Genomic DNA, 14,373 nt, shown 5'->3' on the forward strand with positions numbered 1-14,373 from the left:
AAACTTAGTGCCTCCCAAAGACCTCATTTCCTTATGTCATTCCATTAGCATAATTTTGAAGGGCCACAATTCAATCCACAGTACCCAGAAAGGTATGATAATGCTATGCTCACTCCTAATCAGTACTTTGTCTGAGTCCCTAATAACCAGTATTCTGGTTTCTAGCACAATAGATTAGTTTTTCCTGTTTTTAAGTAGACTTGCACAGCTTGCCCCCCTTTGTTTTGAGAGGGGATCTTGCTGGTAGTATAGGCTATAATTTGATCTTTTCCATTTCTGTATGCTATACTAGGGTGTGCATACCACCTTTAAAAGCCCCAATGAAGTAATTTTGTATATACAGTGATTTTTTAAATTATTTTGAGGGGGAAGGCTCCTATATTGTTGCTAGGACCTAGTATTTAAGAAATATTTAAATATTTAAAAGAATACATGTTATTTTTCCAGAGGGTCATAGTGTCCCTAATGGTGTGTACCTTTGAAACCTGTTGTGCTGGATAGTTTTATATCACCTTGACACTGCTGTAGTCATCTGAGAGAAAGGAACCTCAGTTAACAAAATGCCCCCATAAGATCAGCGGTAGGAAAGCCTGTAGAACATTTTCTTAATTAGTGATTTATAGGGGAGGGCCCAGCCCATTCTGGGTGGTGCCATCCCTGGGCTGGTGGTCCTGGGTTCTATAAGAAAGCAGGCTGAGCAAACCATGAGGAGCAAGCTTGTAAGTAAGCAGCACCCCTCCATGGCCTCTGCATCAGTCCCTGCCTCCACATTCCTGCCCTGTTTAAGTTCCTGTCTTGACTGCCTTTGATGATGAACTGTGTTGTGGAAGGGTAGGCTGAATAAACCCTTTCCTCCCCAAGTTGCTTTGGTCATGGTGTTTCATCGTAGTGATAGTAACTCTTTTTTAAACTAAGACACCTATCTTGGTTTATAGAAGGGTTTCTCAGCTTGGAAACTATTAATATTTTGGGTCAATTCTTTGTCAAAGGTTATGCTGTTTGTTGTAGGATGTTTAGCAGAAACCTTGGCCTCCACTCTCTACACAGCAATAATATATGTCTTCTGTCCCAGATTGTAATATCCAGAAGTGTCTTACTTAGGGTTTTAGAAACTATGACCATGGCAACTCTTGTAAAGGAAAACATTTAATTGGGACTGGCTTACAGTTTAGAGGTTTAGTCCATTATCGTCATGATTGGTGGCATGTAGGCAGACATGATGTTGGAGGAGACTGTGAGCCACACTGGGTGAGGCTTGAGCATATGAGATCTCAAAGACCACCCCACAGTGACACACTTCCTTCAACTAGGACATACCTCCTAATAGTGCCACTCACTATGGGCCAAGCATTCAAACACATAAGTCTGTGGGGCCATTCATATTCAGACCACCACAAAAAGTGTCTCAGAATATTAACACATGGCTACAGGAGAGGTTATTCCTCTAACATAGGGCTGCTCCTTCTGAGGAGTTTAAAGGTGAGTCTAAAGACAGACATGTGTGGGCAGTCCCTTAGAAATGACCTTGGACAGTGCAGTCCCAAGGTGAGAGGGTGGGTGTGAGGTGGAGCTTCCTGGGGTCTACTCTTGCTTTCTATTTCTAGCTAGGACTTCTGCCCCCTGACAGCCTGGAGTCACCAGAAAGTTCCTTAAGTAAAGTCCTTAGAAAGTTCATTTGTGTTTCTGTGTGCTACTGGGCTCCTCCTCTTTGCTGCCTGCAGATGAACTAATACAAGTGACGTTTCATGACACTACACCTTCCTTACTGCAAACACGGAGTCATCCTGGGCAGTACTTACCCAGATCCTTCTCTGTGTGGGCTCATTGATTTTACTTCTTCGTTTTCCCCAGAAGACTCGGTTAGGAGTAATGATCAGGTCTCTCCTGCTGTCTCACAGGACTCTAGGGAATTACCTTCTTTTTGAATGTGCGTGCACACATGTATTCCTGTGTGTAATATAGGCGTGCATACCATGGCAACATATATGTTGGTCAGAGGACGACCTCTGGTGTTGGTTCTCCCCTCCACCATGTTTAAGATGGAGTCTCTGTCATCCCACTGAGTATGCCAGGCTAGCTTCTGAGGGTTCTCCTGTCTCTGCCTGCCATCTCTGCTGAGGAGTGCTGGGAGTTTAGATGCTTGTGCTAGTGCAGACACTCACATGGTGTATCAGGTTTCTACTTGGCTTCTGGGGATTTGAACTTAGGTCTTATGCTTGTGAGGCAGTGTTCTTACCCACTGATCTGTCTCCCCAGATCCTCGCTCCAGTGTTTCACAGTTACACAAAACAACAATTAACATTTTATTTTTGTATTGTGTATGCACTCACTTGTGGTCACAAGTGCAAATGTGAACATAATTTATGTGGTCAAAGCACAGCCTTCAGGAGTTGGTTCTCTCCACCATGTGAATCCCAGGGATTGAACTCAGATTGTCAGGTTTAGCCGCCAGCACCTTTATTCCACTGAGACATTTGGCAGATCCTTGTCTTCTTAAAATTATTTTTATTTTTGTTGGGTGTTTTGCCTACATATGTCTGTGTACCACATGGTGTGCCTGGTGCCCTCAAAGGCCAGAAGAGAGCCGTAGATCTCTTGGAACTGGAGTTACAGATGGTTGTGAGTCCACCATTGTGTGCTAGGAACTGAGCTCAGGTCCTCTGGAAGAATAGCAAGTGCTCTTAACCACTGAGCTGTCGCATCAGCGCCCTCCCCATTAGATTTATTATTATTTTTCTATATGTATAAGTGGTTTTTATTTTAACTTTATGTGTGTGTATTAAGTGTGGTGCATGTATGAAAGTGCACCACATGCCTTTCTGGTGTCCAGTAAGTCCAGAAGAGGGCTTGGATCCCTGGAACTGGAATTATGGGTGATCATGAACCACCACATGCGTGCTGAAGTCCTCTTAACCATTGAGGCAGCTATTCAGCCCTTTTTTTTTTTTAACTGTTTAAAAATTTTAAAATTTATTTTCCTGTGTGGATGTGGTAGCTCACACATGTAATCCTAGCACTTGGGAGGCTTAGGCAAAAGGATCACCTTTGCCTCACTCTGGGCCACTTAATGAGTTCCGGACTAATGGTTACAAAATTAATGAGATTCTGCACAACAAAGAAACAACTTAAAAAATACTAATGCTTTTCTATGTGGGTCACCCCCTCACTCCCCACAACAGGGTTTCTCTGTGTAGCCCTGGCTGTCTTGGAACTCACTTTGTAGACCAGGCTGGCCTGGAACTCAGAGATCTGCCTGCCTGCTGTGTATCAATTTCCCTTTGTGTGTGTGTGTGTGTGTGTGTGTGTGTGTGTGTGTGTGTGTGTGTATGTATATATGTGCACGCACGTGCCTGTGTATGCTTGTGCAGAGGTCACTGTCAGGTGTCTTCCTCTTACTGCTTTCCATGTTATTTTTTGAGACTTATGCTTCAATTTAGAGCTTGTCCAGTTGGCTAGACTCACTGGTGAGGCAAAGTACTTTCTCTCCCTAATACTCGCATCTCTATTTCCCAGTGCCGGGATTGTAGGTGTATACCACTAGTCTTAGCTTTTAAAGTGGGTGTTGGGGATCCAAAATCAGGTCCACATGTTCATGTAGCAGGCACATTCTTTATCCATCCATTCGTCCATCTTCCTAGCTCCCAAATGTCTGTTTTTGACAATATCTCTCAAAATATAGTGGTGCTAACTGCTTTTTTTAGGGTGGAGGATCTTTGTGGTTGAAGGAGATAGTATTTGGGTATATGGGAAAATTAGAATCACTCTGGTACTGAGTGAGTACTGTTTGATTATATGGATGTGAATTGTGGTTTGAATGAGATGTTCCTCCATAGTCACGAGCATTTGAACACTTGGTCCCCAGTTGATGGCACGGTTGAGGAGGAAGTAAGTCAGTGGAGGTGGGCTTTGAGGTTTCTTTTTTTTAATTTATTTTTATTTTATGTGTATGAATGTTTGCCTGAATGTATGTCTGTGTACTATGTGCATGCAATGCCCATGGTGGCCAGAAGGGGACATCAGATCTCCTGGGCTAGAGTTAGAGGCTGTTGTGAGCCATCATGTGGGAGCTGGGAATTGAACCCAGGTTCTCTGGAAGAATATCGAATGTTCTTAACTTCTGAGCCATCTCTCCAGCCCCTCATTTAATCTTTTATTCAGAAGTGCTGAGGATCAAAACCAGGGCTGTGTGTGGTAGGCAAGTGCTCTACTCCCTGAGCTGTATCCCCAGCCTTCATTGAATCTTTGACCTGTTGACACTGCTGGAGCCTAGTGCATGTGTGGCTTAGCCAGGTGCTTAGCACTAGCATCCAACCATGATTTGTCAGCTCAGACAGACTTCCAGGATTATCAAAAGCTGTGAAGGGGTTTCATGTCTTTAAATCATTGAGAAGAATCTAAAAAGGATAACATTTCATGTTAAAGTAATGTGAAATTCAAATTATAGCATACATATTAAAGTTTTGCTGGAGAGCAGACATGCTTATTTGCTTGCATGTTCTCTCTGGTTGCTGTCAAACTACAATGGCAATGTTGAGTAGTGACAGAGATTGACCTACAAAGACTAAAACAACCATTCCCTTCGCCTAGCTCCCGGGAGACTAGACAGCCCTGAGACGCTGGCTTTGAGGACTCTCATGCTTCCCTTTCTTTCTTCTCAGCTTGGAGGTTCTGAGACTCGTCTCTGGAACGTGTTCTGAGAATAACAGGTTTGAAACAGAACTACTGAGTAGTAGCTATTTCTGGGATGACCCAGTGGTCTTTTTTTGCTTTTGAGAAAGTGTCGTGTAGTCCAGACTGTCCTCCAACTATAGCTATATTAGTTACTTTTCAGGTTGCTGTGGTAAAATACTGTGACAAAAGCTAATTGAGGGAGAGGGTTTATCTCGGCGCTCAATTTGATAGTCCAGTCCATGGTGAAGCCCTGATGGCAGGAACTGGAGGGCTTGTCACTGCATCTACAGTCAGGAAGAGTACTGACCACGGGTGCTTCACTGGCTTTCTCCTTTGTACCTAGCACAGGATCTAGACCTTGGAAATGAACCGCCCATATTTAGCTTGGGTCTTCCTGCCTCAGTTAACCCATGGTAGATAGTTCTTCTCTGGCATGCCCAGACACTAACCTACGAGATGATATCTCACAGATGTGTCCGGAAACCTGCACCCTAGATGACTATACATCCTTTCAAGTTGATAATCAATAGCCAAGGGTCCTTTGGATTCCTCATCCTCCTGCCTCCAAATGCTTAGATTATAGCATGTGCTTACCATGCTTCATGTAGTAGTCTTTAAAGAACTCAGTGGACCCTCAGTTTGGGAGTTGTCATAAGACCTGGTAGGTGAAAAGAAGTATTCTACTTGTGGATAGGGCTTAAAAGCAAAAGGAGAGAAACCAATGAGCTAGTAATACCAGAAACAGGTGAGTACATTTTAATATAACAAGCAGAAATGTCGTAATAGACCAAGATTGAGGCTGCGGAGAAGAATGCTAAAGGGACCATTTTATGAGGACACTGACTTAGAATGGTTCAGAAGTGCCCAGTAGTGTGAGTATTTCTTTTCTGACTTGATTGATTATTTAACATGGTTGCTTTGAGAATGTGGAAGTGACCGGGTTGTTTCGTAATTAAAATTCCACATGTTTTTATAGCAACTGAACTGAAATTAACTGATCTAATTTTACTATCTTTATATAATGACTTCATTTTACCATATATGCATTTAGGAATTGTTTTAGTTAATTTTCTGCTTGCTGTGACCAAATAACCTGGCAAGAGACAGTTTAAAGGAGAAAGAGTTCATCCTGTGTCCTGGCTAGTTTAATGTCAGTTTGCTACAAGCTAGAGTCATCAGAGGGGAGGGGACCTCAATTTGGAAAACGCCTCTATAAGGTCCAGCTGTAGGTCATTTTCTTAATTAGTAATTGATGGGGGAGGATCCAGTCCATTGTGGGTGGTGCTATACCTGGGCTGGTGGTTCTGGGTTCTATAAGAAAGCAGGCTGACCAAGCCAGTAAGCGTCACCCTTCCATGGTATCTGCATCAGCTCCTCCCTCCAGGTTCCTGACTGTTTGAGTTCCTGTCCTGACTTCCTTCAGTGAAGAACAGTGATGTGGAAGTGTAAGCCAAGTAAACCCTGTCCTCCCTAACTTGTTTTGGTCATGGTGTTTCATCACTGCAATAGAAACCCTGACGAAGACATTGGCTGAGGGCTGCATCCCATCATGCCAGGGAAGGCATGGTTTCAGGGGCATTGCGTTCACACAGGGCATGAGTGCATAGAATGAGGCTGGGTTATAAAACCTCAAGGCTTTGTCCTCAGTGAAGGTCTTTACCTGCTGAAGGTGCCACAATGTTTCCTAACAAGCACCGCCAACTGGGACCAAGTGTTCAAACACATCTCTATTGGGAGCATTTCACATTCAAACCATACGCACTTTGATCCACCTCATTTAAGAATGTTGATGTGCCGCAGTGGGGCATGTATTGTTTAGACATTGGATGACAGGTAAATGAATGCAAACCAACATGAGGAAACCGAAGAAATTGTAGGCTTCATGTATTTTCTTTTTTTTTTTTTTTTTTTGGTTTTTCGAGACAGGGTTTCTCTGTGTAGCTTTGCTCCTTTCCTGGTACTCACTTGGTAGCCCAGGCTGGCCTCGAACTCACAGAGATCCGCCTGGCTCTGCCTCCCGAGTGCTGGGATTAAAGGCGTGCGCCACCACCGCCCGGCCATGTATTTTCTTTAATGTTCTCAGCATCTGTTGACCCACTCTGTGACCAGCAAGGCTAAGACCTGAGGTTCCCAGGATACATTCCAAAGATCCGAGTGGGGTGTTAGGGGATCCCAGTCTTTTTTTTTTTTGAGCTGAGGATCGAACCCAGGGCCTTGTGCTTGCTAGGCAAGTGCTCTACCACTGGGCTAAATCCCCAACCCTGGGACCCCAGTCTTTTGAGCTCGAGTAGTGCAAGCAAAGCACTTCTCATTTTTATCATTAAAGCAAACAAAGCACAAGGTGATGCTTACAGTTAGCTTAAGCAAATTCGAGTACCATAGGGAGTACTCCTAGTGTTGTCTTAGCGTCTTTGGTCATGTGAGAAGAGCCAAGAATGTTCCACCCAGGCCTTTGCCTTTCCCACAGAGATAATGTGGGCATGCTGGCATTTCCTTTATGTTCTTGTTTTTAAGTGCATTTACTTATCACACTTGATGTAAAATGTTTTAGAAGGCCACCTTCTGGGAAGAACATTGTGTACTCTGTCACATCCATAGTTCACAGTAAGTTTATAGCTTTCTTACAAAGGCTCCCAAGCATCTTTTAGGTGGGGTAAAGAGATCTAGATCATGGGATTGACCCCGTAACAACATTCTTCTTTTTTTCCTTTTTGAGATGGAATCTTACTCTGTAGCCCTGGCTGGCCTGGAACTTACGGTGTAGATCACCTGCGTAGCCTCAAACTCACAGAGATCTGCCTGGTTCTGCCTCAAGAGTGCTGGACTTAAAGGTGTGCATTGAAAGACTCAGGTTTTTTTTTGGGGGGGGGGGCGTTCTTTTTCTTTTTTTTTTCTTTGTTTTAGATGAGTCACACTAAGGAGCTACGCTGGCATGGAACTCACATCCTGCCTCAGCCTCCCAAGTGCTGGATTATAGGTCTACTCTGCCACTCTAGACCTGTTAATTTTAGTTTCAGTATTTTTAAAGAATTATTTATTTTTAAATTTATGTGTATGTTTAGTTTTAAGACTTAGAGTGTATATTGTGTGTGGGTGTTTTGGCACACGCCTTTAATATCAGCATTCAGGAGGCAGAGGCAGACAGATCACTGAGTGTGAGGCTAGCCTAGTCTACAAAGTGAGTTCCAGGATAGATGGGACTACACAGAGAAACCCCTGTCTTGAAAAACCATGAATGAATGCATGAATGAATAAAAATAAATAAATAATATAAGAAGAAAGTAAAACAAAACAAAAACCCAAAACACAAAAGTAATTTCAGGGTAAACATGAAAACACTGCTTTTCTTCATGAAGTTCTAAGCTGACTTTAATCTTTAACAAAAATCATACATACTGTAAGTCTTGTAACCAAAGTTCCTAGAAAATTACACACACACACACACACACACACACACACACACACACACACACACAGTACAGTTGCTGTACCTGACTATCACTGCTTGTGGGAGAATGAGGACTGCAGAGCTAAAAGTCCCACAGTCTGTTCCCACCACCGCCTGGCACTATTTTTGTTTTAGCCTTGTGACCTGCCTTTAAAGTTAATGTCCTTGAGTGCTCATTTCAAAAAGTTCTGCTCTTCCGGCTGTGGGGTGTTACAGTGGAAAAGGTGGCTTTGTGCATTAACACGTGCTTTGTAGTTGAGGTATAAGTACGTATTACATTAACATTTGAAGTACAGAGTAGACCAGTGGGATTTCCTGGTGCAGTAGAAACCATGCATGGGCTTAAAGAAGGAAAAGATAAACAAGACCTACAGTTCAAAGGTTAAGATCAAAAACTGCTTTCCAGAGGAATCAAGTTTGAATAACCTGTAACTCCAGCTCCAGGGGATCTGAAGCCCTCTTCTGGCCTCTGTGGGTACCCATACCCACTTGGCATACACTCACACAGATACACTAACATACATATCAAAATAAATCGTTTGTTTGTTTGTTTTTTGAGACAAGGTTTCTCTGTGTAACAGCCCTGGCTGTCCTGGAATTCACTTTGTAGACCAGGCTGGCCTTGAACTCACAGAGATCCACCTGCTTCTGCCTCTTGAATGCTGGGATTAAAGGTGGGCACCATGCCTGACAAATAGCAGCACTTTCTTAAAAGATTAAAAGATTTTTATTTTATGTGTATGTGTGTTTTGCCTGCATGTATGTCTCTGTACCACATGCATGCAATGTCCTCAGGCCAGAAGAGGGTGTCAGATACCCTGGACTGGAGTTATAGTTGGTTTTGAGCTGACATGTGGGTCCTGAGCAGCCAGTACTCTTAACCACTGAGCCATCTATCTGTCCAGCTGCTGGCCTTTTTTTTTTTTTTTTAAACATTTATTTAAACAGTATGTGTAGGTGTGTTTGTATGTATGTGTGGAGTCATGCCACACCACATGTGGAGGGCAGATGAAAACTTGCAGGAGTTGTTTTTGGAGTCAGTTCTCTCTTTCCACCATATGGGCCTCAGGAATTGAAAGTTGATCACAATAGCAAATACCCGTTCAGCCATCTTCTCAAACCACATAGCAGCATTCTTCACAGCACTTTCAATCAGTTGCTAGAGAAACAGGTGGCCTTGTTAATTATGTTCATACTCTAAAAGTTAAAAGTCATTAATATAAATACAGTTACTGTTAGTAGTTGCAGTAGCAAGTAAGATGTCATACGTAGTAAGGCCGTCAGTCACCTTGTAAGATTGTGTAAATGGAGACCAGGGCATGAATAATAAAAGAGCATCTTTTATGTTAATGAAGACATGGTTGTGTTAGAATAAAGTGAGGCTGAATTTAGTTAGAAGATGCTTAGCATTTCTCTGGTCTCAGTTCAGCCAAATCATGGCAGGGCTTGTGCTGTGCATATAACTGAGTTTCCATGGCCTGGAGTTACCATGAAAATCCTGTGACATAAGGCCTTAGGCTATAGCAATCCCTTCTTAGTGAGGCACTCTTCCCTCAAGTAAATGGAGGGATTGGAGGTATAGGGGGCTGTTCTTTAGGCTTCCTGGAGCTTGCTGCAATGGCTTTCATTTTCTTACCTGCTTTGGGTCTGCAGGAGGAGGCAGGAATTCTGGCCTGTGACTTAATATGCTTGCATTTGTTCTGCTGGTGAAATCCGTATGCTCAGAAATGAGCTGTTCGCAGTCTGACTCATTTTCTCTGTCAGGCCTGTTCTTGGGCTCTATTCAGGAACACATCCTGCTTGTTGATGAACTATGTCCCTTTCAGTTTACAAAAAGTCCTGGAGGTTTATTAATCTTGTAACAGATTGAAGCAGCAATGGAAACCTCTCTTCCCCTTGACGTAGGTCTTTTTCCTTTCATGTAGCACCTGCATCTCCAATGGATACTGAAGGGTTTGGTGAGCTCCTTCAGCAGGCTGAACAGCTTGCTGCTGAGACCGAAGGTATCTCCGAGCTTCCACATGTGGAACGGAATTTACAGGAGATCCAGCAAGCGGGTGAGCGCCTGCGTTCCCGTACCCTCACCCGTACATCCCAGGAGACAGCAGATGTCAAGGCGTGAGTACTGGTGGGGAGGTGCTGCTAGGCTGGGTAGTTTGGGGGCAGGATCAATTTCTTCTATGACAGTCACAAGCCAGATAGTTTTATAACAGGTCAGCAAGGCTGCTTTGTTTCCTTGCTTCTCTAGGGTTTTAGAATTCTAGCCACCAAGCTGAGAGAGAGCCCGTATCATCTGCAGAGGTGTGAGGGTGGAAGTGGGTGGAGGAGCTCTGTTCTGTATAAAATGCTCTCAGTAATTCCTTCTTGGGTTCATGGCTATTGAGTCATAAATGGCCCCTGCAAGTGTGTTAGTAGATATGGACCGTGCACATAAGTGCTACCCAAAGCCAGAAAGCACTCAGCCATGAACAGTTTTAAGGCTAATTGGAAAAAATTGGTAAGTGGTCAGTGAGGAGAAGCCATCCAAGTGAGGAGTGATTCTGTCTGCTCATTGCCAATGACCCCAGAGGCTGCCACCTCTGAAAGGCTTTGAAGTACAGTGCCCTCCAGCTGATTATACAGTGGGAAGGTGGGTGAGCCCCAGGGGAACAAGACTTTGAGGAAAAATGCTGACTAACGTGTAGCTTGAGTTTTCTTGCCTGGCCCACAGTCAGGGCAAATCTCTCTCACCTGCCAGTCCCACAGCCTCTCAGACCCGACCAAGTAAACACAGAGACTTATGTTGCTTTCAAACTGTATGGCCGTGGCAGGCTTCTTGCTAACTGTTCTTATAGCTTAAATTAATCCATTTCCTTTAATCTATACCTTGCCACATGGCTCGTGGCTTACCGGCATCTTCACAAGCTGTTTCTCATCGTGGTGGCTGGCAGTGTCTCTCTGACTCAGCCTTCCACTTCCCAGCTTTATTCTCCTCCTTGCCCCGCCTATACTTCCTGCCTAGCCAACGGCCAATCAGTGTTTTATTGATTAATTAGCAACACATTTGCCATACATCCCACAGCACTAATGGGGTTATACAGCATTAGCAAGATGATGGAGTGTGCAGAGGATCCTGTTTGGGCAAAATAAAAACCCAACAAAAATTCAAAACCAAATGCTTTCTTTGAGAAATGTGATTTAATGGCTATTTACTGTGTATCAGAAACTTCTTACATGTTAAGTCTTTGCTTAATGCTCACAGCCAGCATCAAAACTGTGATCCCTACATTATAGTTGGACAGCAAAGGTTCAGAGAGAGGGCTGGTAACTTCCTCAGGTTATACAGCCGATGAGTGGTGAGCCAAGATTCAAACCCAGCGAGACTGACTCCAGCACTCCTGTCTTTCGGGAAGGGTCTTGGAGAGAGAAGGTTGAAGAGGGTGCTTCTTCTGAGCTTTTCGGGTGGGGGGGAGGTCCAGAAAGTCATAGGATTATGTATAATTCAGGAAAATGTCCGTCTGTTTCTTCATTCTGTGAAATTAAGAAGACGGGTGTTAATGCGAGGCATTGTCTTTTAGGTACTTAGTAAATGTCAAAGTAGTGTGCAGACTGCATTCCTTTTCTAGCTATCTGGAGAACTGAGCGGCTGGGTGCTCTATGAAGTCAGTAGTATGCTGTGGATGTTCTGTAGTCTTCTCTAGAGTCTTATTTTCTTAAATACTAGTTTTGATTTCGTTGACATTAATAAAGATAAGTCAGATGAACCCTAGCAGGTTTCCTGTTTTGTTTTTTTTGTTTTTTTGTTTTTTTTTTAGACTACCTAGCCTTGTAGAAAATGCCCAGCCAGTCTGTAGATGTTTCTACTAACTGGCCTTGCTTGTAGGCTCCAAACTTCTTCTCCTGGCTGCTTACAGTTCCCCTGATTGAAGCAGGCAGCCTCTGTTTGTGCAGAGAGGCTGCAGGAGCGAAAGCCCCGGATACCCGCTGAGTTGCTATAGTTATAATTTAATTGCTTCAGCTTTACAGCCTATTAAGAGCAGAAAGGGAAAATGTTTTCTTGGTAACAATTATCAGTTATATTCTCTTTCTTGTAAATTTCCATTCTTCCTCGTCTCTTCTACCTTAAATTCATTATTTTAGGGAGGAGGGAGTTAGAATGTTGAAAGAATGGATATAGGGTGGGGCAGGAGCTTAAAAAGGAATCAGAGGGCTGATGACTGTATTTTTCCATCTTCTTGATAGGCAGGAACACAAAGTATGATGAGAATATTTTAGTACATGCTGGATGAGGGCAGAGAAGAGGACTGAGTAGGATTTTTTCTTTTTTTTGTTACATGAAGTAAGTTTTTGAAAGAAAATTCCGCCTTTAAGGTCTGAGTTTGGATTGTAGATTTAAGTCTGGCCTGAGTTTTGTGAGTTTTTTTTTAAATTTTTAAAAAATGATTCTATGTGTATGGGTGTTTTGCCTGCACCACATGCATTTTTATTTTCAAAGAAACAGGCTTTTTTTTTTTTTTTTTTTAATGGAATCTTACTGTTTCCTGACTGGCCTAGAACATGATACTCTCCTGCCTTGGCCTTCAGAGTAGCTGGGATTACAGGTGTGTGCCAACACTTCCAGCTCTAGGGAATAGATTTGATACCGTTTTTGTATGTGTGTTCTTGATCTTTTAAACATTGTTGGTTTTTTTTTTCATCACACATAAAGAGTATGCCTGGCATATATAATGCAGGGGTGTTCGGACTGTGGCCCACGAGCCTGCTATCTGTTATATCTCACTGGAACATAGCCATGCTTACTTGTTTTATATATTGACTGTGTGAGTTTTTTGTTTAGCAGAGCTGAGTGATTGCAGCAGATTAAATGGCCTGCAAACTGAAATGTTTACTGTCTGTTTCTTACAGGAGAATCTCAATAATTCCTTGTGTGAGTAATAGAGTAAATGGACACCCGTGTGTGTATTTCCATTAAAATGCAGAATATTATCAGTGTCCGTGAGTGTCCTTCATCACTTGTCTCCCCACAATTTTCAGCAGAAGTAGAACAATGGATTTTTCTATTAAAACCAAAGCCAAACAACCTAGAGATGTACAAAGAAAAAAGATAGTGATCACTCTCTTCCCCCAAACTTGTCCTCCGAGGTAACTATTGTTATTAATTTGCCTAATCTTTTACAGTTTTCTCCCTATCATGCACACACTAACATGGTTTAGCCAAAGCTGCATAGTCAATAGTAATTTTCTTGTGATAATTCTGTGAAGCTGTCTTTGGCCACTTGGTGTTGGTTAGGTACGGTGCTGTCATTTAACATGACGTCAGCCTTGTGAAAGCAGTGTCATCTAGCTCAGTTCTCTTAAGGAGGGAAGGTCAGATAGGAAGTGAGCAGCTACATTCAAAGTTAGCTTGATTAATAGAAATCCCTCTTGGCATTTGCCATAAGGTACTTTCTCTTCCCAGAGAATTGATGTAGTCACTCTTCCTGACTTCATTATCAAAGTTTGAAAAGTAGGAGAGGTAGTGTTGATGATGTCCATGGTTAAAGCTTCGAAAGAAAAGTATTTAAGATTTTTTTCAGTGAGTACATTGTAGATGAGGGTTGACCCCCCCCCCCCAATTTTTTTCTTTTTTTATTCTTTTTTCTAAACCCTGTATGTACTAGGAATAGCTTTTGTGTCTTCTTCTCTGGGGACTCTGGGGACTCTTAGAGACTCTGGAGTGTGACTTCATCTTTTGTGGCTTTCTGATCATGTAGAGCCGTCCAGACTATTAGAACTGGGACCAGTAAAAGGCAGAGTACTTTGGACTTTTCTATCCTTAAAAGCCAAATGTTGCGCTAGAGGTGTAGCTTATGAAAAGTTGCTGGTCTAACCATCCCTACCTAGATCACCACTTCTGCCAGAGATTTTTCTCCCTTCCTCCTCCCTCAACAGCATCTCTTCATAGACCAAGCATAAGCTGTATGATGTATAGTTCTTGTAGGTGCCACTTAGATGACCATTCTCTTCAATTCCAATAGCTACACTGTTTGTTGCCCAGGCTAGTCTGGAACTAAATATGCAATTCAAGCTGGCCTGTAATTCTTGCTTCCCTATCTGAGCCTCTACAGTGCTGGGATTATAAGTATGAGCTGCCACACCTGTCTCAAAAGCTGGTTTTTCTTTTCTTTCTTTTTAAAAATTTTTGTTTTGTTTTGATTTTGGTTCTTTTGAGACAGAGTTTCTCTGTGTATCCGTGACTGCCCTGGAACTTGCTCTGTAAACCAGGCCTGCCTCTG

General features: G+C 42.9%; 1 protein-coding gene across 1 annotated transcript in view; it reads left to right on the plus strand.

The window, feature by feature from the left end:
• The window catches only part of Nup93 (nucleoporin 93), a 105,332-nt gene that overhangs the window by 5,186 nt on the left and 85,773 nt on the right, over positions 1-14,373 (plus strand). Inside the window, exon 2 of the mRNA XM_059264569.1 lies at positions 10,045-10,237. Coding sequence (XP_059120552.1) covers positions 10,059-10,237 — 179 coding nt within the window. The 5' untranslated portion in view covers positions 10,045-10,058. The remainder of the gene's footprint in view (positions 1-10,044; positions 10,238-14,373) is intronic.

The sequence above is a fragment of the Peromyscus eremicus genome, chromosome 5 (genome assembly GCF_949786415.1).
Source record: "Peromyscus eremicus chromosome 5, PerEre_H2_v1, whole genome shotgun sequence".
In the NCBI taxonomy this organism is placed as follows: domain Eukaryota; kingdom Metazoa; phylum Chordata; class Mammalia; order Rodentia; family Cricetidae; genus Peromyscus; species Peromyscus eremicus.